General features: G+C 39.5%; 1 protein-coding gene across 1 annotated transcript; it reads left to right on the forward strand.

The window, feature by feature from the left end:
* The first annotated feature begins 612 nt into the window (after positions 1-612).
* Positions 613-13,653, forward strand: LOC148041115 (asparagine--tRNA ligase, cytoplasmic 1-like). Its single transcript, XM_087676001.1, has 6 exons — positions 613-693; positions 11,788-11,988; positions 12,095-12,147; positions 12,823-12,959; positions 13,203-13,254; positions 13,470-13,653. Exons 1-6 carry the CDS (start codon positions 613-615, stop codon positions 13,651-13,653), a joined length of 708 nt encoding a protein of 235 aa, XP_087532127.1.
* The last annotated feature ends 12,681 nt before the right edge of the window (positions 13,654-26,334 follow it).

Consider the following 26,334-nt stretch of genomic DNA (forward strand, 5'->3'; position numbering starts at 1 on the left):
TAAAGTCAAACATAGATAAGAAGTTACTCCAACAGGATTGTCTTTGATTGAGGATGTGGGTTTTCATGAAGTAATCTAGATTTTTTTGATATGTATAGACGATAATTTTATGGGCTACACCCTCTAGATGATGATGCCAAGTATTAAAGGTATCTATAATGGCAATGAGTTTTTTGTCATGGATCTCATAGTAATCTCTAGAGGAGGGGAGAACTTCCTTGAGGGGAATGCTATTGGATGCATATGATCATTATTCCCATGCTAGGAGAAGATGGCTCCTAAGGCATAGTCTGATGCATCAGTCTCTAAGAAAAATGACTTGGTAGGATTTGGGTGGACTAGGATTGGGGAAGTGGTGAAATTAGTCTTCAGGGTTTGGAAGGCCTTCTCTAGATGATGATGCCAAGTATCAAAGGCATCTACAATCGCGAGGAGTTCTTTGTCATGGATCTCATAGTTTATCTTTGGAGGGGATAACTTGAGTGGAATGCCACTAGATGTATATGACCATCATTTCCATGCTAGGAGAAGATGGCTCCTAAGGCATAGTTTGATGCATCAATCTCTAAGAAAAATGGCTTGGTACGATTTGGGTGGACTAGGATTGGGGCAATGGTGAAAGTGGTCTTCAAGGTTTGGAAGGCCATTTTAGCTTTTGAGGTCCATGAGAACTTTGAGTTTCTTATGAGTCTGGTGAGTGGTGTGACTATCTTTGAGTAATCCTTAATAAGTAACCTGTAGAAGTTGGCAAAGCCAAGGAAACATTGGACATTGCAAACACATGTGGGTGTCTGCCAGTCAAGAATAGTCTTGATCTTCTTGGGGTCCATGAATATTCCTCTCTGGGAGTCATTGTACCCCAAGAATTCCACTTTTGTATGATGGAAAAAACACTTCTCAAGTTTTACATATAGTCCTTTTTCTCTGAGCTTTTTCAAAACTAATTTGACATGGTGCTCATGCTCCTTTGGATCTTTTGAGAATATCAAGATATCCTCCAGGTATATAACTACAAAATCATCTAGATGCTCTCAGAAGATATCATTCATCATATGTTGAAACAGTACAGGAGGTGTGAGGGTCATTGTACCCCAAGAATTACATTTTTATTTGATGGAAAAAACACTTCTCAAGTTTGACATATAGTCCTTTTTCTCTGATCTTTTTCAAAACTAATTTTACATGGTGCTCATGCTCCTTTGGATCTTTTGAGAATATCAAGATATCCTCCAAGTATATAACTACAAAATCATCTAGATACTCTCGAAAGATATCATTCATCATATGTTGAAACACGACAAGAGCATTGGTGAGACCGAATCACATAACAACATACTCGAAGTGATCGTACCTTGTGCAGAAGGTTGTCTTCCATTCGTTTCCTTCTCTAATCCATAAAAGATTGTAAGTCCCTCGTAGATTAATCTTTGTGAATATCTTGGCTTTTCCAAGGCCTTCCAAGAGATCTAGTATCAACAACAAAGGGTATCGATTCTTGATTGTTATCTTGTTGAGTCCTCGATAATCCATATGCATTCAAAGTGACCCATCTTTCTTTTTCACGAAAAAAATTGGGACTCTAGCAGGAAACTTCGAGTGCCTAATGAATCCCTTGACTAAGTTCTTATCAATGTTCTTATGTAGTTTAGCTAGTTCATTAAGGGATAGCCTATAGATGGGTCCAAAAAGGTGGTTGAGCCCCCTCATGGAGTTCTATAGCATAATCATATGGTTTATGTTTGGGCAAGAGATCTACATTCTGTTTTTTAAAGAGAGTTTAGAAATCTTGATATTGGATTGTTAGCTTGACTCACTCACCCTTACTCAATTCTTGAGTTGGTGTATGACATGTGGTCTTTTGGAGTACTAGAATTTGGTATCTATTCACAAAGCCATCATCAATGAAACATGTAGAGGCCTCGAAGTCAACTAGGGCTTTGAGGGAAAGGGTCTTTCTCGGCAGGATCATCTGGACTATGACAAGGAAAGTTTCCATGGGTGTGGTTGGGATCAAGAGACCCTTTCTTATATCAAGGTCTGATTGTATGCTCTCATTTATAACTAGACATCCTCGTTTTCCTGCTTGAGGATAGTTGTAGTAACTCTTGGGGTTTTTGCCCTCTTGTTTGAGAAATTTAGGGAGATATGTCTAGGGTTTTCACAATATATGCATATATGATTTTCTCTTTGTCTTTGCTTTTCTTGTGGGGCCAAGGGTTGGAATTTGATATTATCTATTTGCATCGATTCAGGTTTGTTTTCTTCTCTGATTGAGGTTGGGTTCCATTGGCGAGGCCTTAATTCTTATTGCTTTTCTTGCTTTCTCTTGAATAATCTGTTATCACACTAGATGGCTTGCATGAAATAATGGTTGACTATTTTTGTCGTAGGCATAGTGAGCATGAGGTCCTTGATGTCATCTCGAAAACCCCATCTGAATTGGCTGATAAAATACTCCTCATCCTAAGTGAGGTTACATATTAATTGCCTAGATTCAAATGCATAAGTAGAGGCAGAGTGGTTACCTTGTCGTAGCTTTCAAAGTTTTGTTTCCACTACTTGACTAGTGTTTGTATCTCCAAATATGGAAGTGAGCTTGCAAAGAAATGCATCATAGTTATGAAGTACTGGCATATTCTTTTCCAAGATTGGGGTGAATCATGATAAAAGTTGACCACAAAGCAAGTCCCAATGAATCCCACCTTGGAAGCGTCATCTGGCCGGTTGCATGTAGATATAGAGCTTTACTTGTTGCAGGAATCCCTTCAACTTCAAACAATCACCATTGAACTTCTCTAACATGCTGATCTTGGGTTCTCTTTTTGGGGATCGATAATGTGCAAGTACGCAATGGAAGAAGGAATGTGAACATAGAGAGAGAAAGAAAAGAATGAAGGAAGAAATAGTGCACAAACTGAAATGTATGATGAATACAAGGATGTGGACTGATCAGTCCATGCATGCACCTTAGAGCATCAGTGAGGGCACCAGATCAGGTTGAAATGAGTGGCATCACCAATGTCAGTGAGAAACGAGAGAAGTGTTTGTTGAATGTGCATAAAAAAGTGAGTGAGAGTGACCAATAGAGGGCTGCTATAAATAGCCCTCTCCTCCTAAGTCTGGGCAACCAGCTCTGGTGGCTTGCCAAAATTGGCCGATTGCCCTAAAATGGGCCGATTGAAAAATGCACCGTAAAAATGGGCTAGCAACCACTCAAAAATGAAATGCACAAACTCATAAATGCTGAATGAACTGATAGAGCTCCTTTGTCTCCTGCCTGACTTTGACAAGAGATCACAACCAAGAGATGACATATTGACATACAAAATAGGGCAGGCTAACACCCCCTCTCAGATCTTGGGAGTGTTTGAAGACCTAACAAACTCATGTGATGAAGCAAAGAAGCTTGAGGCAAAGGCTTCATGAAGAGATCAACTGCATTGTCCTCTGTGTGAGACAGTAGGCCACCACCAGCTCCAAATCCATGATCCACTCTCAGACATAGTCGTATTAAACCTCAATGTGCTTTGTGTGAGCATGAAACATCGGTTTCTTGGCTAGAGCAAGGGCACTCTACTTATCCATGTGTAGCTCCGTAGGTTTGGGCTATGAAAAGCCAATCTTTGCCAACATATGACGGAGCCAAACTGCCTCCATACCACTCGAACATAAGGCTTGATACTCAGCCTTTGTAGAAAAAAGAGCCATAGTAGGTTGCTTCTTGTTGCTCTGAGAGATAGCTCCCAATCCAAGGGAGAAAGCTCCCGATCCAAGAGATTACTCCAACCAGAGATAGTGGCACTCTCTCCATACATGATCCCGTAGAATCGAGTCCCCTACAAATACCAAAGAACATGCAAGGTTGCCCTCCAGTGATCCTATCTAGGAGTCTTTATGAAAGGGGAAAACAAAGCCACCACAAAAGAAATGTCCAGACGAGTGTGAATCAACTAGATAAGAGAGCCAACAAGGCACCTATAATGGGTGGGATCGGTAAGGGGAACTCCATCTGCCACAAACTTGGACTCTGGGTCCATGGGGCAAGAAATAGATCAACAATCGGCCATACAAAACTCCGAAAGAAGCTCGGAGATGTACCTATGTTGTGAAATAAAAATGCCATGTGCCATCTAATAGATCTCCAATCCAAGAAAGAAGTGAAGGATCCCAAGATCCATCGTGTTAGACTTTTTCCTTAGAATAGTCCGAGTGTGATCCACCTCCTGAGTGTCGCTCCCTGTAATGATAAGTTCATCAACATATAAAATCAACAAAACATAGCAGCTACCCTCAACCCAAAAGTATAGATTGGGGTCATGATCGGAGTGATGGAAATCAATCTACACAAAGAAGTGGTCAATCCTCTAGTACCAAGCACAAGGAGCTTACTTCAAGCCGTAAAGGGCCTTCAACAATCTGTAGACATGATCCTCATTCCCTTTCACAACAAAACCAAGAGGTTGTGAAACTTAAATCTCCTCCTCAAGGACGCCATTCAAGAAGGCTGACTTAACATCCATCTAATAGATAGGCCAAAAGTGGTCTGCTGCAAGAGCCAAAATAACTCGAATAGTAGACATCTGAGAGTCGTAGGAGCAAAGGTTTCAAAATAATCAAATCCTGCATGCTGTGCAAAACCCTTGGCAACAAGCCTAGTTTTGCACTTGTCAAAGGGACCATCGGCAAGGTACTTGGTCTTAAAGACCCACTTCACACCTTTTGCTTCACATCCTATGCAAGAACCTCCGTGACCGTAGAAGGCTTAGAATCCTAAAGAATCTGTGACATTAGAGCATAGTTCATAGAGAGTGAACTATCTCGCTAGGCTTGTAATTGGGCTGATCTGCATGGATGTGAAGTAGCAAGAAAGTGAGTAACACCGGAATCTTGCATAAGTTGCCTATACCACCAAGGAATCCTAAGAGACTCATCATGCTGCGAGGGTGATCGAGAACCTACAAAGCACATGTTTGTGGAAGGGGCTCTCTATCACCAAAGGAAGGGAGATCCTCCTCATTGAAAGAAGGCTCCCCCTCTGATGGTTGAGTATCCCTAGAAGACTCTTGAGGGTAGGTTGAAGGGGTGGAAGAACGCGACAAAGAAGTATGCACATCCGTCAAAGGTGGAAGGGAAGATGGAGTAGAGGGTAAAGAAGGAGGACAGGTAGGAGGGGGAAGAGCAACTGAAGGAGGGGTGCTAAGAGGAAACCTCAAAGGAAGAAGAGAAATAGAAGGTGGGGGAGGGTTAGTTGATGATGAAGTATCACTGTAAGAGAACCATCAATCGGATCCTTGGAAGTCACAACCTCATCAAAGATCACATCCCTACTCACCTCAATCTTCCATGTCGTCAGGTCGTAGAGCTGATATCCCTTCGTGGTTGTGCTATAGCCCACAAAGATAAGCTTCTGCAACTTGGAATCGAGCTTTATTTGCCTCTTCTTCTTGTCCACATGGACATAGGCATCACATCTAAAGATGCGAAAGTGGGACACGGAAGGTTTCTTCCCAAAGAAAGCCTCATAGGGAGTCATGTCCTGTAATGTCAAAGTCTGAGAGCAGTTGCGGATGTGAACTATAGTAGCCACCGTCTGACCCCAAAGGGAATGAGGAAGATTCCTATGCTCCAACATCAATCGGGGCCATCTCCACCATGGTTTGATTTGCATGCTCCACCACACCATTCTCCGATTGTACATTTGGATGGGAATACTCCACCCAAATGTCGTGATCCCTACAAAATTGAAAAAAGAGGTGAAAACTAAACTTGCCACCATGATCAGCTAGAACATCATGAAATTTGGATGTAGTTTGTGTCTCCGCAAGCACCTTCCACTCACAGAATTGGGAGTACGCGTTGCTCTTATACTCTGGGAAATAATAACAACTGAAGTTCTCAACAATCAGTATTCACTACTTGGCCTTCCCAAGGGAGATCGTGCCCATAGGGCCACAAAGATCAGTATGAATCAACTCTAATAGTGAAGATGCCCTCCTAGAAGCAACTTGGGGATGTGGATGCCTATGCTACTTGCCTAGCAAGCAGCTAGGGCACAAAGTGTGAATAGGAGGGAAATCTGGAAGTCCCTCCACCACCTTCTTTCGAGAAGCCCATCAAATCACATCAAGGTTCAAATTCTTAGGACGAGCATGCCAAAGCAGCCCAAGCTCGTGAGAAGAGTGTGCAGCTAAGGTTGTGAGCATATAAAGCCCACCCTCTTGTGTACCTGTCCAAAGAGCTGCACCTAAGGAATCATCCTATACGGTAACTGCATCTTGTGTAAAGATAATGCAAGTACCTAGCTTGATTAGACCATAAATAGAAAAAAGGTTAAAACCCAAATTTGGTACATAGAGGACCCTTGCAGAAGAAGACTACCAATCTAGTAGTAAGGGAATAGTCTCCACTCCACGAACCCAAATCTGGTACATAGAGGACCCTTGCAGAAGAAGACTACCAATCTAGTAGTAAGGGAATAGTCTCCACTCCACGAACGGGAACTGTAGAATTGTCACCAATGGTGATTATGCCCCTTAGGAACTCAGGTCCCTAAGCCAATCCTGTCCGTAGGTCATGTGAGAAGAAGCCCTGTTATCCACAAGCGAAGGCTTTGCTATTGTAGAAGAAGCAAGAGTTGTATCCTCCACTTCAAACAAATGTACAAAGGTAGATTTTGTGTTAGCACGGGTAGCCTTCGAATCCTTCTCCTTTGACTTCAAAAGGGGGTACTTCTCCTTTGAATCCTTCTTGTCCTTCGCCTTCTCTTGCTACTTCTTCTTCTTCTTCCCACCACTTGTACCTGTAGTAAACGCCTTAGTAGAGCTAGACCCACTTGCCCTCACCTCTCTAAGTCACTCATCGTGTTTCAAGACAAGTGGTGAAAGCTCCTCCCATAAGAGTTTCTCGCGGGTCCGTGAGGTGATAAGGCTAGTGTTGAAGACATGGAACCGAGGAGATGGTAGCTGAGTCAAAAGAATCATAGCCATGTCTTCAGAGGAGATCTTCCATCCAAGGGAGACAAGCTCACCCCGCATACACTCCATCTTCGTGATGTGCTCCATCATAGAAGTAGAATCATCAAGACTGAGCAACTACAACTTCTTCTCAAGGGAGATCTTGTGGGCAAACGTCTTGTGTTCATACAAAGATGCAAGCTTCTTCCACACTTATGCTGTAGCCTACAGCCTACAAACATGCACAAGAACAAAATCATGTAGATTCATAAAGAGAAAGGAACGGTCTTGAGAGTTGAGTTGATCGCATAAGGTTGCACTGTCCATGGAGACCCCATCATTAGGATCCTCCTCGAGATGCGCAATATGTGAAGAAACAAGTGCCCATAGATTGAAAGTGTCGAGAATACACTCAACCTTGCACGACCATAGGGAATAGTTGGAACCATCCAACTTGTCGTCCTTGGGAAAGGAAGGGAGAATGGATACCTGTATAAAGGGAATCAGGGAAGGCATGTGAACATCCGATGGAAGCTTCTTTAATAGGGCCTTCATAGTAGATGGAACCCTTTGAGATACATGGACAGAAGAGGGATCTGTTCGAGGAGACTCCTCCCATCATCAATCATGAAACTCCCAATAGTCACGTCTCCGCTCAGAGGAGTGTCAAGAAAGAAGCTCCTCCTTTGAGTCATTAAGGCCTCAAAACTGGTAAGACATCCTGCACATACCCAATAAATCTTGTGTTTGTAGTGGGAAAGGACTGTGAAGGGGACAACTGGTCCACATAAGAGGATGACTAGAACACAGGAACGAAAGACAATGAAAGGGATGGTTGCTTGATGGAGAGGCCAAAAGAGCCCTAGATTATAACAACTTCCACTTGAATGTGGCCACAAAGCCTCAAAATGAGGTTGCCTAGTTGTGGATGCTACCGCCTTGCCTCCAAAGAGGGTCGCCTCTACACAAGAGCAAAAAATTCAGGTGATTTTGGCTACATATTTAGGTAGCCAAGGCGGTCATCACAGAAGATCTCTAATTTGTGTTCTCACATAGGTGATGGTACCATGTGAGAGTGTGCAACTGAAGAAGGAACACGAACACAAAGAGAGAAAGCAGAGAATGAAGGAAGAAATATTGCACTGACTGAAATGTATGCTGAATACAAGGATGTGAATATTGCACTGACTGAAATGTATGCTGAATACAAGGATGTGGATTGATAGGTCCTTGCATGTAGCCCAAGAGCGTCAGTGAGGGAACTAGATCAGGCTGAAATGAGTAGTACCACCAATGTTGAAGAGGAACGGGAGTAGTGTGTGTTGAATCTACAAAAAAGAGTGAGTGAGAGTGACCAAGAGAGGGCTGCTATGAATAGCCCTCTCCTAAATTTGGCCAACCAACTAGTGGCCTGCCAAAATTGGCCGACTGCCCTAAAATGGGCCGACTAAAAATGCACCCTAAAAATGGGCCAACGGCCGCTCAAAAATTAAATGCACTAACACATAAATGTTCAAAAAACTGACACAGGTCCTCTGTCTTGTGCCAGACTCTGACAAGAGCTCACAACTAGGAGATGACAAACTAACATACAAAATAGGGCAAGTTAACATATAAACACACGGAATCATCTCATCACTTCCTTTGTTGTTCTGCAAGTTCTCGGATTTGGTTTTGAATCTCTTAAAGTGCAGGGCCTAGATGCATAGGGTGTTCTACTTGAAGTTGCACTTGTCGTCCATTGAAGTCTTGAATTTGTTGTTGGAGGTTTTGAAGGGAGGCCACAATTCTTTCAAGGATTGCCTCCATGGTGCTCAATAGGGCTAGAAAGTAGTCTTACCAAATTGTTATGGGAGTACTAGACTGTGCTCAAGAGACTAGACTATATGTAAGATTTGTTACAAGAATTTTGATTACAAGATAATCCCACATAGGGGCACAAGATACAATGATAACAAGATATGGAAAATCCCACAACTCAGGTTTGTAGATACAGACAACAAGACTTGATAGTATATGAAGGATCCCACAACTTGGGACCGTAGGTATGGATACAAGATATCAGAATTACAAGATCTCCCTCAACGAGGATAGACAAGATACAAGACAGTCCTAGACAATATCTCATACTATGAGATTACAAGGCGACGAGACAATAGGAGTATAATGAAAGACAAAGCAAGACTAGATACCATGACTAGGCAAGAACTAGAATTGGAACTCGAAGTTACTTACTTGGAGGTTTTGACTACTTGAGCTCCCAAGACTAGCATTGGCAAGACTGAGGAGCTCTATGGTGAGCCCCTCCTTTCATAGTTGTTGGAGGGTGCCTAAAGATCTTCTAGAATGTTCCATGATGGCATCATTGATGATGCAAGTGATCACATGGTATATCTTCCATAAGGTTTTACTATGACATCATTGATGATGCAAGCAATGACATAGGATATCTTCTAGAAGGTTCCATAATGATATGGCAAGGGTTGGTTCGTATGGTTGGCTTGAGGATATTGTGTTAAGGGTGCATTTGCATGGGGTGTGGATTCATATAGCATGAGTAAGAACTAATCCATACACTTGATCATGGCATGTCCTTGACATTTTATTCACATGCTCCCGCATAGAAGATGACTTGTTAGGGTCCAACATCCATCTACACCTCCAAAGACCCCATTTCATAATGATCATTCAGTTGTACAATTGATTGAGCTCCAACCATATGTCCTTAGTCACTCTCAAGTGCTCAATATGGACAATCGTGATAGTAGTACATGAAAAGAAGAGAAATGAGTGGATGAGGGCATTCAAATTGTCCCAATGCGCTTAAGCCTTTGCCAAATCTGCATGATTGTCTATAGAAAGTTTGAACTTGTCTCTCAATGTAGGACGGTTAATGGTCTCTATAACAAGCTCTGCCAAATCATAGGATGCGCAAGATGGCAAGCATCATAATGTGCCAAGTGCAATAGTTCTCGCCATGGAGTTTTTGATTTGATGGAAGAGCCGGTCGGACAGCAAATCCATAATCTCCCTAAACTCTATATCGGCCTCAGAATACATCTTCACCTACTATGCCTACAAAAAACACAAAAGAAAGCTCCTTTGACTATAGCTCATCCCACACCTTCTTCACCTAGCAGAGGCGATGAAAGGTAAAATCTACACTTGAAGGCTCAAAAAAATAGCCTTCCTCCATCTCAAATAGGAAAAATTTATAGTAGAATCAGCAACATTGCTCTTGCACGCCCATGCTCGCCTCAGCCTTGTTCCAATGTGTAACCCTCTCACTCGCCCTCAAATGTTGAAAACATAATCTTGTGTCACATTGAAAACTCCTCTTCAGGTCTACCCACGATCAATCAGTCTTTGTGCTGCCTTGGTACCATGTTAAAGTATAGCGATGAGAGGCTTACAACTGAGATTGAGTGAACACGAAGAGGAAAGAGAGAGAGAGAGAGAGAGAGAGAGAGAGAGAGAGAGAGAAAAAGAGACAGAAGAACGCAGATTTGCAATATGAAAAATGCTCAATAAGGAATATAGATATGTACATGGGTGTAGTGTGTATGTCGGTGTATCTCCACTTTAATGATGTCACCTTGTTATACACCTCAAAGTCTACAAGCAGCAGGTAGTATGATCTCTACATGGTCTCAGCCCATAATCTGTGATAAGATGTATCTGAATGTGTTCTGAACATCTGCTATTTATAGCACAAAATATGGGCCAGCCAAAATAGTAGTCAGCTTGCCAAATCTGGCTTATCTATGCCAGATTTGGCCAACTGTATAAAAACCTTTCGAAAAAAGCAAAAAATTTCCATGTCATCACTATTGAAAATGGCAAACTGCCACATCATCACTGTGATCTGGTCTATAATAAATGTGACTACTGATGTGGCCTGTCCAATTATTATACGTGCAAAACTGTCCTGCATTGCCATGTGGCAATCAGCACACAATCTCTGACAAACTGCTCTCGAATGTCCAGGGGATGACCAGATGATCAGATCTCTAACAATATCCAACTACTTTTAGATCAAATGTGTCATGAGTGAAACTACGGTGAGCTGAATGCACTTTAATTTAATTTTCCAACTAACTTGGAGGAAAGAGCAATGATTAGAAGGTAAAAGATGGCATGCCAAATCTTGTGAGTGAATGAATCGTGCATGGATCTGGCATGACTTGGGTGATAATAATACCAGCATGTTGGATCTGGCCTGACTAAATGAACAACGCATGCATCTGGCCTAAATTGGGTGGTAATAATACTACCACATTGGAACCTTCTACTATATGGTGTGCATCTAAACTAATACCTTATTATATTTGACCTTGTGAACAGATTTTCTTCATCTACTATAATTATGGATCTAGACTCACTTGGGTGGTAATAATACCACACTGACACCTTCTACTATGTGGTGTGCATCTAATACCTTATTATATTTGACCTTACAAACATATTTTGCTCATCTAATTATAATTATAGAAAAAACATAGATTTTATGACTTTAGTGGTCCAAATTTGGATTCTTAGTTGTTGTAATTGACACCTACAATTGAATGGCATCAAGAGAGGTTTGGGCATCAAGAAACATTTCGATTCAACAGATGGTCTTTGTGCAAGTTATTGTGTGTACTATGCATGATAAATTGAAACTTTCTGCTATTGAGGAGTATATGTGCTTCTTATAGAGGCTTTTTGTCTTCTATCTAGACATTGTGTCATGCAGAATAACCATTATTATATCTTGCTTTGCGTTTGATGTAGGGGGTCTAATACATCTACGAGTTCCTCTTTGATGAAGTTAGATAATGTTTTGGTATTCCAGGATGATATGAACTATGCAAAAGATTGTGTGAGGTTTTTATGCAAGTGGCTGCTTGACCATTGCTTAGATGATATGGAGTTCATGGCAAAGATGTTTAATAAGACAGAAATTGAACAACTTCAACTTGTTGCGACTACACCTTTTGTAAGATTTACATACATTGATGCAATTGAGATCCTTGAAAAGGTGGAATACTACTATGTTTGTGTGGAGAGATCCACAAATATATTTTTATGTGGATGGCAATGACTGCTTGTCAAGTGTATCATGTGACCCTACCTTTGCTTGTTGATAGGTGATGGATAAGAAGTTTGAAAACGAAGTGAAATGGGGAATGGATTTAGCCTCTGAGCACGAAAGGTATGCATTTATTGCTATTGCAAAATAGCTATTTTTTTTATTGTTCATGTTTAATGTCCGAAAGGCATGATTGTATTTTGCGAGGCTAGTATTTTCTTGAATTTGTGTGTGGTTTATAAGTGCTATCTATGGAATGGTGTTATGGCTTGGACAATATGATTAATAGTAAGACATGAGGTAAATATATATGTAAACCTTTTCTACCAAAAAATCCTATTGGAAGCATCTAGATGCTTGCACACACACTTCCATATAAGAAAAAGGGAAAACGGCTAGTGTTTTATTACAAAGAAACACTCACACTGGGAAAACAAATGTAGAGACATAAATGAGAAAATAAAATCAAGGCTAATGCTCTTAAATATGGTTTGAAAATTTCTTCTACTTTGCAGCATGAAGATACCAATTTGAAACACCTTGAGTGATCCATGAAAGTGACCAACCATCAACAATATACCAACTTACAAAAAATAATAAGGGTTTTCATCAGGATTGAGGCCTCAGTCCTTAGAAGCATTATAGTGCAGTCTATCATTACGAACTTTGAAGAGGTGTTTCAAGACGGGAACTATTGTTATCTTATGGTTGGTGCAACTATAACGTATGGGTTGTCATGCTCCATGGTCCTATTAGATTCATTTGACTATTATGCACCTTTAACATCTTTATTTCTAGGTATTTGACTGAGGAGATATACAAGAAACCTGTTATAGTGTACAATTATCTCAAGGAGATAAAATCATTTTACATGTGTCTCAATGATGATGGACGAACAATGGATGCAATGGATGTTCTCATGCCAAAGATGTGTGGTGTAACAATTGTTTAACTCAAAAGAAATAGTGATAGAGAGCGATGAACTAGAAGAACAAAATGGGATGAATCATGATGATCTTCTTTCTGGATGGGATTGCATAAAGTGTCTTCATAGAGATGGATTCTAGATAGAGGTTGTGTACAGTTAATAGGCACTGTAGTGAAGAAGTAATTTTATTAATTATCCCTTAAAGACAGGTCTTCGAACTTCAGCACCTTTTTTGTTTTGTAGGTTGGAGAGTTAGTTGGTGCCAGTCAGAGGGAGGAGAGGCTAGAAGTTCTGGAAAAAAGGTATCCTAAGATTATACATTGCTTGTTTTTCAAAAACTATAGATGTGAATATCATAAAGGACAAACAAATGAATGTAGGTGAATGCTTTATGTAAAAAGGTTTGAGATGATTGAAAGCTTCCTATGGTTTCATGACCTTTTGAAGATCTCAAATATCTGAAACCATCACGTGTGCATCTAGACGGTCAATTGAGTTGTGTGGATGCTACCTGCAGGTTGTTAGAATTGGGGCTTCCCAAAGAACCTTATGATTGGTACCTTGATTTGCACAAGTACGGCACTGTGAAGCATGCTAGCTTTGGACTTGGTTTTGAGAGGATGATTCTCTTTGCAACATGGATTGAGAATATCGGAGATTGTATTCCTTTCCTAAGATATCTCGGCAAGGCTAAATTTTAGTTATGATGTCGAAAAGAAAAAGGAGTTTCTTCCTTTATTCCACCAAAATGCAAAGTACAGAGTTCTCATGGGAGATATAATCATACAACCTCCTGGAAAATTAATGGTTAACTGGTGTGCTCTGATGTCCATGTGACAAGTGGCTTTGCTTAGGGAGTCCACTTATGAGACATTAGGAATTCTAGCACTCATGTTTAGCTACCTCCTCTTCCTATGCCAGGGGTTGATTACTCCACCTCCTCTTCCTCCTCCCAGAGGTCGATTACTTGGGTAATTTCTATATCCAAGAAATTTTATTCTTAAAAGTGTAGTAACACTAACAAGGCCCTAAATGGTATTACAAAATGATAATGAGTTTATCCCAGACTATGGAATCTGTCCATAAGGAACATCAAAATGTTGAGATATTATGTAGATGATCCGTTTATAGCCTAGAGGTGGGCAAAGGACTAGGTAGCTTTTTTTATTGTTGTGTGCTCATTGGAATACTTATAGTACCAGCTATTGGTCTTTGCCTCTTGTTTGGGTCTATTTTTTATTGTACCTAATGCATCTGTCTACTCTTTTTTTGTCTTCTATGGGTATGGGCTTTTGGTCTGCTAGTCTTATGTCTAGACTATAGAACAAAATATCTATGGAGGGACATTTAGACCTTTTCATTTACTATGGGTTTTCAGTCAGTTAGTGTGCAAAGGAATATGTAGCCCAATGGTTTACATCTGAATCTTCTATCCTAACTTTCCCATGATATAGAACTCTTTCTTAGATGCTTATTCTTAGAAATTTTTCCCTTAAACACCCTTGCCAAGCTCCCAAAAATTTAAATGTATGGTTGCTGATTTTTCACAAAGGAATGTTTGAAATGTTGGCATTAGATACACATCTAGGTTTTCAAGAAAGGCTTATCATAGCAACTTGGCTTGACTTAATCATGATTGTGTGCTCTAATTGACTGTCTAATAAAAGTTAAAGCTCCACTATATATTGTTAAACTACTAAAGTCCACGTAAGGTCAAAGCTCTCTCTCATATTTTCATAAAACTAGTTTGTGGCATTTCATATGAAATGAAGCAGAAACAATCAAAGTACAAATAAAAGAATCTTGAATCTAAAGATAAAATGGAAAGATTAAAGCTTTATACATATTTGCCCTGGTATGTGAAAGTCTTACAAAAGATGTTGGCATTGACTATGAACACCTCCTCTTCATCTCCTATGTGCATTTGGTGAAGGACTTAGTACCCCCATTGATAGCCATATGCACATCAAATACATGAAGAGAGTAGTGTACATATTAATTAGGAGGACGATCTTGACATGGTTATTCAATTGGGGATAACCTAATGTTTCTAAGTCTTCAACGCCATGACATACTTGAAAATTTTTTCCAAAACATATCTATACTTGTACAACACAATGAAATATTCATGTAGATTAAAAGAACCTTCGAAGTTGATATCTCTCACTTTTTTTATGCAAACCTAATAAGATAGGAACAAATGAGTTTACAATACTTCACATCATAATTACGTAGCTCATCCATAAGAAACCAACTTTGAGGTTGCTCAATGGACTACTTTTTGCTATTCTTAGCAAAAATGGTTAGAATTCATATTGGAATCAATTGCACACACCACAAAAATGGTGGTACCATTGGATTACAACATCCATGCTTGGATCTATATGTCCATGGCTTGAGCTAACACGTGTTTGAGCTGCTTCAAAAATATAACAAGGCATCTTCTTAAAGCCATGATATTTGTTCATGGCTACCCAATTGTAAAATGTCCCATGTTTTGAATGTGGTTCATTTCTCAAGTTGTTAGCCACAACTTTCAAATTAGTTTTTTTGGGTATGTTACCTCTAGCCACATATGATTGACCTTCCTCTTTGAGAAAACGCCTCTCCTTTGAGGTAGTTCTTACTTGGATCTTGGTTACATCCTTTTAAAAAAGTAGTTTGTTTTCATCATGTTTAGAGGTGATATAAATCTAATGTTAGTCTTGCCCAAATATATTGTTATGGATCAACATGCAAAAAAGGGGAGGGATTCTACTTACTTAAATGTCTAAGTTTATATTGTTTGTTGATCCATTTGATCCTTGTTGTATATGAAAATTTGTAGAAATAGCCCATGTACTATCTCCATCTAACATTGTTTCATATGGTAATAGAAAACATGATTACAAGCACCATGATATCTACATTGATCATTAATCATACATTTAGTTTGATCTAGTCACACTTGCTTTCCCACAATGAGATAGGTTTATTAATAGTACACTATTGTATGCATTCTTGCTTGTTACAACTAACAAGTATAACAAAGGGTTCACCACATTCTCAATATCCTTGTTTATTTCTATTTGCATATGTCAATGAAATTTTTCATGCAAGCACCATGATATCTAGATCTATGTCATCGCTCTCCCTTGTATGCACCCATCATGACATGATGAACAATACAACTAATGGTGAACAAGATACTACAACATTGATCATTAATGATATATTTAGTGTGATCTAGTCACACTTGGTTTCCCACAATGAGACAGAAGGTTTATTAATACTACAATATTGTATACATTCTTACTTGTTACAATTCACAAGCATAACAAAGGGTTGACCACATTCTCAATATCCTTGTCTGTTCCTATCTGCATATGCCAATAAAAGTTTTCATGTAACTTACATTTCTTACGAGTCGTAGCAATCTATGGATTCATTAGAACTCTCTTCCATGGCTATAAATGCTAGGCTCTTTTGTAGATCCTAGATTACAATTATATATAAATGCTAATCTTGCATTAACTTTTCTAGCTTGAGATATGATAACCTAGTGTTTGCATTAGCTAAGCATGCATATGTATGAGAACATAAGGTTTTGGAATGATATGAAAAGTAATACTTGGTTACCAAGTTGATTATAACCATAGATACGATGATATAACTCTTGCAACTTAAGGTCCCCCTAGTTGAGAGATCTAAGCTTCCTAGTGTTGCAATGTTCATGAGCAAAGAAAAATTGAGGTCTTGCAAATCAAGTCCCAACCATGCGTTGCATCATATACAAGGTTCAAAGTGCATTATTTTTGTGAGCTTTCAATTTCGTGCTTTTGGAATTTAAATTGATTTTTTGAGCTTTTTGAAACAACCTTGGGTTTTTCCTACAAATCATATCGATATTTATGACATAAAGATATAATGATAATTAAAATACAGTAGTCTCACAATACCACATACTACTACTCTTTTTTAACATGGAGGTATTGGTTGAAGCAACTCATGGACTGCCTAGTAGTTATGGAATAAGATTTGTAATGTCTATGATAAGCAAAGTCTGCCTCTCAAATGTATTGGTTGAAGCAACTCATGGACCTTCATATGGAGGAGTTTTATTCTATTTTTGGCCACATCTTTGCAGGGGATTGAATTTTAAGGATAATATTCCTCCCTTCTTCTTGATGATTACATTGCTTGAGCCATGGGACACATTCCATACTACTATGTGTGGAAATATACCTGCTTATGGGCTGCAATTATAGGATGTAGAGGGTATGAAGAGGTTAACAGAAAGAATGTAGATACTTCCCGCACCTCTCATGCTTTGACAATCAAAGGCGATAATGGTAGGAGCAGTAATGACCGCCATGGGAGAGACTCTCAGAAGTCTCATTCTCAATTAAGTGGACAATCTCGCAGTAAGTCTCATGGTTGTAAGTCTGCATTAACTTATCACTAATATGGAAAGCAAGGTCATATTTGGTCATAGTGTCATAAAATGCACGATGAGAAATGCAAAGAAAAGGAAAATGATAAAGTGCAGGAAAAGAATGATGATCGTAGCATTGTCTCTAGTAAGTCCAATGTCAAGATTAAAGAGATTAATATAGTGTAAATAGATTCAGATGATGACTACATACTTGCAACTTCTTCTCTTAACACCATATTAGAGAATTTGGGAATTTTCCAAGTCCCAATTTCAAATAATTGACAAATATTTGACCACGTGGCTAAATCTTGATCCATATTTGAAAGTGGAATTTGGAAAGGTAGCTTATATAGCATTTAGGGTAGAGTTCACATTTAAGTAAGACAACAAGATTTGACCATATGGTCAAATAATAGGTATGGGGGATTCCCGAAGTGCATGGAAATGTCCAAATTCCCTAATATAGTGTTTCTTGATGTTTCACAATTGATCGATACCTCATCTACCTATGTTCAGTATTAGTTGCTTGATTCAATGGCTTCATTTCATACCACCCCTTATCGAGAGTGGTTCCACTCCTACTACAACATTACAGGATCTATCACATTGGGTAATGACTTGGCATTGGATATTGCTAGTATTAGAGATGTCTAGCTATAGTTTTCTTCAAGTGGTATGGTTACTTTGCATGACGTACACAATGTTCCAACTTTGACTAAAAGCCTACTTTCAACTGGATAGTTGGATGATGCAAGTTATGCTATCTCTTTTGGTGATTCCTCATGTAATCTTACATGTGGGAATCTTGTCCTGGTATGAGGTGCTAAGTCTGGCACTCTTTACCCTTACTTGTATTTGGGACCATGTTTTGGCAATGGCTACAATACCAGATGTATCATTATTGTTGAGATGACAAGCTCAACACATGCGGACATCAATGATAGACCGTCTCGTTAGATGGGTCCACACATCTACACTTAGCACGTCGGTGGTCATTATGACTCTCACATGGCCACTGACTCATTACTTATTATATTCAGGTTGTTACACCTATCTAGTGTGGTCGGTTATGCATTGTTTGACTTAGTGGGCCACTTTTCTTTATGTTGTATCTTATCTATACTTTGTGTACATTGTAAAGTGTGTGGAAGAAGAAGAAGAAACCAGCAAGAAAACGTTTTGGTCTCCATCTCTCTTCTTGTCTCTTGAGTGAGCTTCTCCTTGTGCATTCTGTGTGTGTTTGGCGCAGCATCTTGAGCAAGTCCCCCCACCACGCGATTCTTGACATGGTATCAGAGCCGAGCCACTAAGAGAGGCTGAATTCGAAGGCTGAAGTGAAGGAGAAGAAGCAAGATTCCAGCAAGCAAGCCATCGGTAAGAAGCTCTCCCATCCTCCACTCTCTCTCTTGGATAGTGCCTATGGAGGCACCAGAAGCAGGGTCGAGCAAAAAATCTTAGATTTCTATGAGACTTGGTGTGCGAGTAGAGCACTGTATATTCTGCAATTTGGCCTTGTAGGGCTTTCCTGCAGTTATTTTGGGCATCTGAGGCGGTTTCAGGCCTCGTTTTAGAGCCGCAAGGTTGCGGACAGTATTTTGAGGATATACTGTGATTTCAACTATATTGACCGAAAGTGGGTGCATAGGTTATAGATTGCGAATCTGTAATTTTTAAGGTGTTTGCACGAAGAAAACATAAGGTTTATCTATAAACTTGTAGATTACATGTACTATTGAGCAATCAGTGAAAAAGGTTGCTTGGTGTATTACTGTGCACGTGTTGTGGAAGATTGCAGAAGATTAGCTTGCTGTGCTATATCCTTGTTTGTGATAATGACAGACAACAATGGAAATCCCATTATTGAGAAGCTCGACAAGAACAACTACCCTTCATGGAAGTTCTGTGTGATGAACTTCCTCATTGGAAAGGGCCTTTATAAGTTTGTCTCAGGTGAAGAAAAGGAGCCAGAGCTGGGTATCCCTCTGCAGATGAGTTAAAAGCATGGAAAGAGTGGAACGAAAAAGATAAAAAGGTGATGTACTGGCTATCTGCAGTAATTGATAATACTATGCTGGGACATATCAGGAATGCAAAAACTTCACATGCAGCTTGGACGATTTTTGAGAGTATGTTTTCAGTAAACACAAAGGCACGAAAGATTCAACTCAAGCAAGAGTTGAATGCCTTGAAGAAAGGAAAAATGTCTGTCAATGAGTATGTGTTGAAGATGAGGAGCATCGCAGATGCTTTAGCAGCGATTAATGCAATGCCGGATGATGATGATTTGGTTTCATCCACTTTGAGTGGCCTTAACAATTAGAAAGCATGAAAATCATTTGTTACTTCAGTATATGTATGGAAGTCATTTCCAGATTTTGATGAGCTGATCTCTCTCATGATTACTGAAGAGATCAATATGCAGGGTGATTCGTCTAAAAGAAATGGTAAACAGGCCCAAGCATTTTACTCGAGTTCACAAGGGGGACATGATAGATCCTCTTCAAGAGGCCGTGGTACAAGACGTGATAGTGACAACCAGCAAAACAGATTGAATCAGCAATTTGGCGATATGCAGGTTTCAGGAGGTCATGGTAACTTTAGAGGCAGGGGGAGCTTTAGAGGAAGAGGTGGATGGTAGAATAGAGGTTCAAACAACTCTGATATTGTGTGTCACTACTGTGGCAAAACAAGTCATATTGCAGCCCAATGCTATGCTAAGAAAGATTATATTCGCAGTGGTAAGTTGCAGCAAAGAAACTATGCATCGTCTTTATGATAGAATGAAGACAAAAATGAATGTCTGTTTGTTATGCAACATATGCTAAATGCTGTTACAGGAAAGGGAACACATGATGATGTTTGGTATGTTGATTTAGGTGCATCCAATCATATGACTAGCCATGCAGAATGGTTTGGAGAGATGCAGGATTTGCAAAATATAGGTTATGTGCATACGGGTGATGATTCATGCCACCCAATTTCACTCATTGGAAAAGTTTCCTTGTCCTTGCATGATGGTAATACAAAGAGTCTTTTAGATGTATTACATGTGCCATCTATTACAAAGAACTTTCTATCAGTTGATCAAATGGTAGAGCAAGGCCTGCAAGTCAGATTTAATGCAAAGGGTTGCTTTGTAGAAGACTTCAATGACAAGTGCAGGTTGGTTGCAAAGGGAAGTAGAGTTAGATGTATGTTTACTCTAAATGTTGGAATTTCTAATATGAATGTTGCTATGTATGCTAAAGGAAAAGGTGTTGCAGATATTGAAATTTGGCACAAACGCATTGGACATGCAAATGTACAAAGGCTGAAATTAATGCAGTCCAAAGGGTTGGTTACAGGTTTGCCTACATTTAGAATTGCAGAATTTCATAAGATATGCGAATCATGTCAGTTTGGTAAGCAGGCAAGACAACCCTTTTCACACGACAAAGATGTAAGCAAAAATATCCTTGATGTTGTGCATACAGATATTTGGGGACCTACACAAAATGTATCTCTTGGAGGCAGTTCATACTTTGTCACATTCATTGATGATTGTTCTAGAAAGTTGTGGGTATATTTTATGAAGAAAAAGAGTGAAGCGTTTGAGCACTTTAGAACTTTCAAGGCTGTAGTTGAAAGAGAAACATGCTTGAAAGTAAATTGCTTGAGGTCAAATGGAGGGGGAGAGTACCTCTCAAATGAGTTCAGTGATTTTCTGAGGTCTCATGGGATAAAGAGACAATTTACATGCAAGTATACCCCACAGCAAAATGGGGTTGCAGAAAGGAAAAGCAGGCATATTGCGGAAGTTGCATGTGCCTTGATGGCTGAAAAGAATATGCCTAAGCATTTTTTGTCTAAGGCTGTTCATACTGATGTTTATATTATGAACAGAACTCCCAGAGTCGTAGTTCATGGTATGACTCCTAAAGAATGCTTTACTGGCAAGAAGCCTGATGTATCGCACTTGAAGGTATTTGGCTATGTTGCATATGTTCATGTGCCAGATGAGCTACGAAAGAAGCTTGATCCAAAGGTAGAAAAATGTGTTTTTATTGGATATTCTTTAGAGCAGAAAGGATATTGTTGTTATAGCCTTGTCACATGTAAGTTCAGAGTGAGCACGGATGTCATCTTTGATGAAATGAGCAGTTGGTATGCATCTAGTGGTGATGGATTGGATGATGATGATGATCATGACACTCATGTGCAGGTTGAAAAGCAAGAATCACAGACTCTTAGTGGACTAGAGACATCATCTGATAGTCCTTGGTCTGGGAGACTAAGGAGTAGCTCTACATCTTTAGGTGCATCTAGTGGCACTACAGGTAAAAACAAAGGAAAGAATACAGTGTCAGATAGCATTGATGCAGTTCTTGATGGAGACTCTAGTGGCTTAGAGAGCTTGGATGATGAGCTTGGCATTCCTTCAGTGAGAACTCCAGGTGTGCAGAGAGCATGCATCAATGCAAAGACTCCATTGAGTGATCCAGTGGTATGCAGGTCTAGCAGGGTGAGATACCCTATTAACAGATTTGGTTTTGAAGGTTATGCAGCTTACCATTATGCTTATATGGTAAAAGTGATTAAGGATGTTGAGCCCACATGTTTTGAGGAGGCTGTTGGTCATGCTCATTAGGATGCAGGAATGGATGAGGAGATGGCTACATTAGAGGCCAATAAGACTTGGGATCTAGTATCATTGCCAAAGGGCAAGAAAGCTATTGGATGTAAGTGGGTTTATAAGATTAAGCACAATGTAGATGGTTCTATTAGTAGGTACAAAGCTAGGCTAGTTGCAAAAGGCTATCCCCAGACATATGGCATAGATTATGAAGAAACCTTCAGTCCACTTGCTAGAATGGCAACTGTCAGATGTGTGATTGCTTTGGTAGCAGCCAAAGGTTGGAGGTTGCAGCAAATGGATGTGAAGAATGCCTTCTTGCATGGTGATTTGCAAGAAGAAGTGTATATGAATCAGCCAGCAGGTTATGAAGATTTAGAGCATCCCACGTATGTGTGCAGGTTGAAGAAGGTGCTCTATGGACTCAAGCAAGCACCTAGAGTATGGTCTAATAAGATCAAAGAGTATCTTGTCAATATTGGCTTTTATGTTTCTGATGTTGATCACTCACTTTATGTGAGAAAGGGAGATGTAGGTTTGGTCATCATAGTCATCTATGTGGATGACTTGATTATTATAGGTGATAGTGATAATGGGATTGTTGAAGTCAATGACTTTTTGAAGAAGAAGTTTGAGATTAAGGATTTAGGTGAGCTAAGGTACTTCCTTAGTATTGAGGTGATCAAATGTGATGATAGTATATGGTTGTCCCAAAGACAGTATGGCTTGGATATGTTGTCCAAGTATGGTATGACAGCATGCAAACCACTTTCAGTCCCTTTGGAGTAGAATGTAAAGTTAAGCGCTGATGTTGGGGATGAGATAGAAGACCCTACTATGTTTAGGAGGATAGTGGGGAGTTTGATCTACATGACCATTACAAGGCCGGACTTGAGCTACACTGTTGGTCTTGTGAGTCAGTTTATGCAAGTACCTAGAAAGCCACATTTGGATGCAGTCAGACGCATATTGAGATATCTGAAGTCCACATTACATTATGAACTTTTCTATGAGGTAGGTACAGATGTACAGATGTTTGGATATATAGATGTAGATTGGGCTGGTAGTATGTCTTATAGAAGATCTACTAGCGGATACATGTTCTCTCTTGGTAGTGCAGTAGTTACTTGGAGCAGCAAAAAGCAATCTACAGTTGCTTTGTCAAGTACAAAGGCTGAGTATAGAGGTGTTGTTGTTGCAACATGTGAGGTAGTATGGCTGCAAAAGTTATTGGATAATTTAGATGTGCAGGTGGAAGGTCCAGTTGTCATTTATTGTGACAACATGAGTGGTATACATTTGGCTAGGAACCTTGTGTTCCATGCCACGACAAAACATATTGAGGTACACTACCACTTTATGAGAGAGAAGGTACTAGTAGGTGAGATTGACTTGGTGTATGTCAGCACACAGGATCAGATAGCTGACATCTTCACGAAGGCATTGGGTACAGAGAAGCTTCAAAAGTTTCAAAGCTTACTTGGAGTTGCAGAGATGTAGTTGAGCTTGAGGGGGAGTGTTGAGATGGCAAGCTCAACATATGCTGACATTAATGATGGACTGTCTGGTTAGATGGGTCCACACATCTACAATTAGCACGTTGGTGGTCATTATGACTCTCACATGGCCACTGACTCATTACTTATTATATTCAGGTTGTTACACCTATTTACAGCAGCTGGCATAGTTATAGCGCCAATCGACTAGTGTAGTCGGTTATGCATTGTTTGACTTAGTAGGCCACTTTCCTTTATGTTGTATCTTATCTATACTTTGTGTACATTGTAAAGTGTGTGGAAGAAGAAGAAGAAACCAGTAAGAAAACGTTTTGGCCTCCATCTCTCTTTTTGTCTCTTGAGTGAGCTTCTCCTTGTGCATTCTATGTGTGTTCGGCATAGCATCTTGAGTAAGTTCCCCCACCACGCAATTCTTGACAATTATGGAATCACCACCTTGGGTACATGCCATTAAAGAGAATGAAAATGCTTACCTGTTTGCAGTATCTTCCACCGCTTGACTATAAGTGTTTTAAGTCTTGTGATCATTGTCTTTAGGTAGCATGAAGTATTTCATTACTTTCATTTATGATTATCCACATAAGGTCTAGGTATAATCCATATCAAAATTTTTGAATTCATTCTAGTATTATCTTGCTTTTGTTGAGAACAAGTCTACGTATATGCTGAAATGCCTATGATCTGATAATAGGGGTGAGTATGTATCTAAAGCCTTTGAGTGGTTTTGTGATAAGAGAGGTATTAAGCATTATTTGACCACCTTGTACACCCCATTCCATCCCAGAATGGTATGGCTGAGCATATGAATAGGATGATTCAGGAGCGAGTTGGTAGTATGCTTAGCCAGGCAGGCTTACCACAGCACTTTTGGGTTGAGGCAATTACTATTGTTGTACATTTGATTAATTGATCTCCATGCACTACTCTTGACTATCAGGCTATACAATAGCCCAAGGCCTTTGAGGAAAAAGGCAGGAAACACCTAGTGTGCAAGTTGAGAAAGAGCCTTTATGACCCTATGATAGCAACCTTATGATTTGGTACTCTATATGGATGATATGCTCATTGGTGGGAGTGCTCATGATGAGCTAGATATCTTGAAAGGTTAGCTCAAGAAGAGCTTTGAGATGAAGGTCATGGGATATGCCTAGCATATTATTGGAATGTACATCATACATGATTGCTCTAAGGGTCTTTTGTACTTATCGCAGGACTACATCCAAAAGGTTATTGAGTGATTTTATATACAAGATATTAAGCCAATTGAGTGCCCTTTACCTTCTCATGTGAAGTTTAGTCATGCCAATTGTCCATAGTCTAATGAGAAAAAGCCCAAGTTAGCCAAAATCCCTTATGCATCTACAGTGGTTGGGCAGTTTGATGTATACCATGATAGCCACTCATTTTGACATAGCATTTATAGTGGGAGTTGTTACATACTATATGGATACACTTAGCAAGTGACATTGGGATGCCATGAAGGATATCATGAGATACCTTAAGGGCACTGCAAATATGTGCATATGTTATGGTGGCCAGGATACAAGAGTCATGGGGTACCCTAACTCTGATTATGTAGGACATGCACACACTAGGAAGTCCACCTCTTGCAATATCTTCACCTTTGCTAGAGGTGTTATTTCTTGGATGTCCATGGTGTAGAAATGCACTGCCCTATCTACTACAAAGACAGATTGTGTTGCAACCACTAAGACTTTTCATTATCCTAATTTGACTTTTCATATTTTTAATTTTTGCTAACATATAATCTCTACTTAAAAGAAAATCTCAACAAGTGTTAGATTGCAAAAAAAAAGAGAATATATATTGAATTGTGAATTATGTGAATTCCATCCAAGATGTCTCCGTGATCCATAAAAGTTGTTTGCTGCTTGGTGCTATTAGATCTAAACACTTTCTAGGTATTGTGGAGCTTCAAGCATATTAGCAAGGAGACATTGATACTAGTGAAGGGTAATACACATGATATCCCAACAAATTGTATCCATCTTCTCTATAAATGGGCCTAATGGGTCTAGGTACGAACTTTTGTAGGTAGGTTGGGCTATAATTTGTCAACTTCTGGGTGACTTGAAGATGGCAATGCACATCCTTAGGATTTATGAAAGAGCTATAGGGTTTAAAGCCGATTTGTTGAAATCATGTTGGTCGAGTGTCCCAAGGACTACCTTAATATGAAGGTAGATTGGCTTAATAGATGATTAGTAAAGGGAAAGTTTGATGCTATCTTGACTTCTCAATACAATAGGGATATGGATAAGTGATAATTGGAAGGCAAGTTGGGCAATGGACAAATTAAGAAGCAAGGTACAGAATTGGAAGTTCCACATCTTGGCCGTTTTATATGTGAATGAAGATTCTCAAGATGTTCCTTTTCTGGCACTCTATTTTTATCTACTAATACCACAATGGAATAATTGAATGCAAAAAATATAAAAATATATGATGGGAAACTTCATTTGAGGCAAGCAAGACAAGATTAAGTATATTGCCTAAATCAGCATGGAGCATATCAAGAATGACCAAGCAAACAGTGGATTGGAAGTGCTAAGAGTTGACCAAGAATTAGATAAACTTAGGGCTAATCTATTTCTAAGGTGGGGAGCAAGAAGCACCTTAGGCAATTACAATTTTAGAAATTCTAACAACAGGAAATATCAAGTTTTGGGAGAAATTGGGCTTAAATAAGAATGCAATCATGTCCACAAGCATTGTTTGTTGTGAAAGTAAAGGGTATTCTATTGGATATGTTGGCAAGATGGAAAAGGTTATTGCTCAAAATAAAAGGAACTACATTAGCCAAGTAATAGATTTGAAT

This window comes from Lygodium microphyllum, chromosome 1 (genome assembly GCF_053477565.2).
Source record: "Lygodium microphyllum isolate KBCC chromosome 1, Lygodium_microphyllum_v1.1.10, whole genome shotgun sequence".
Taxonomy (NCBI): Eukaryota; Viridiplantae; Streptophyta; class Polypodiopsida; order Schizaeales; family Lygodiaceae; genus Lygodium; species Lygodium microphyllum.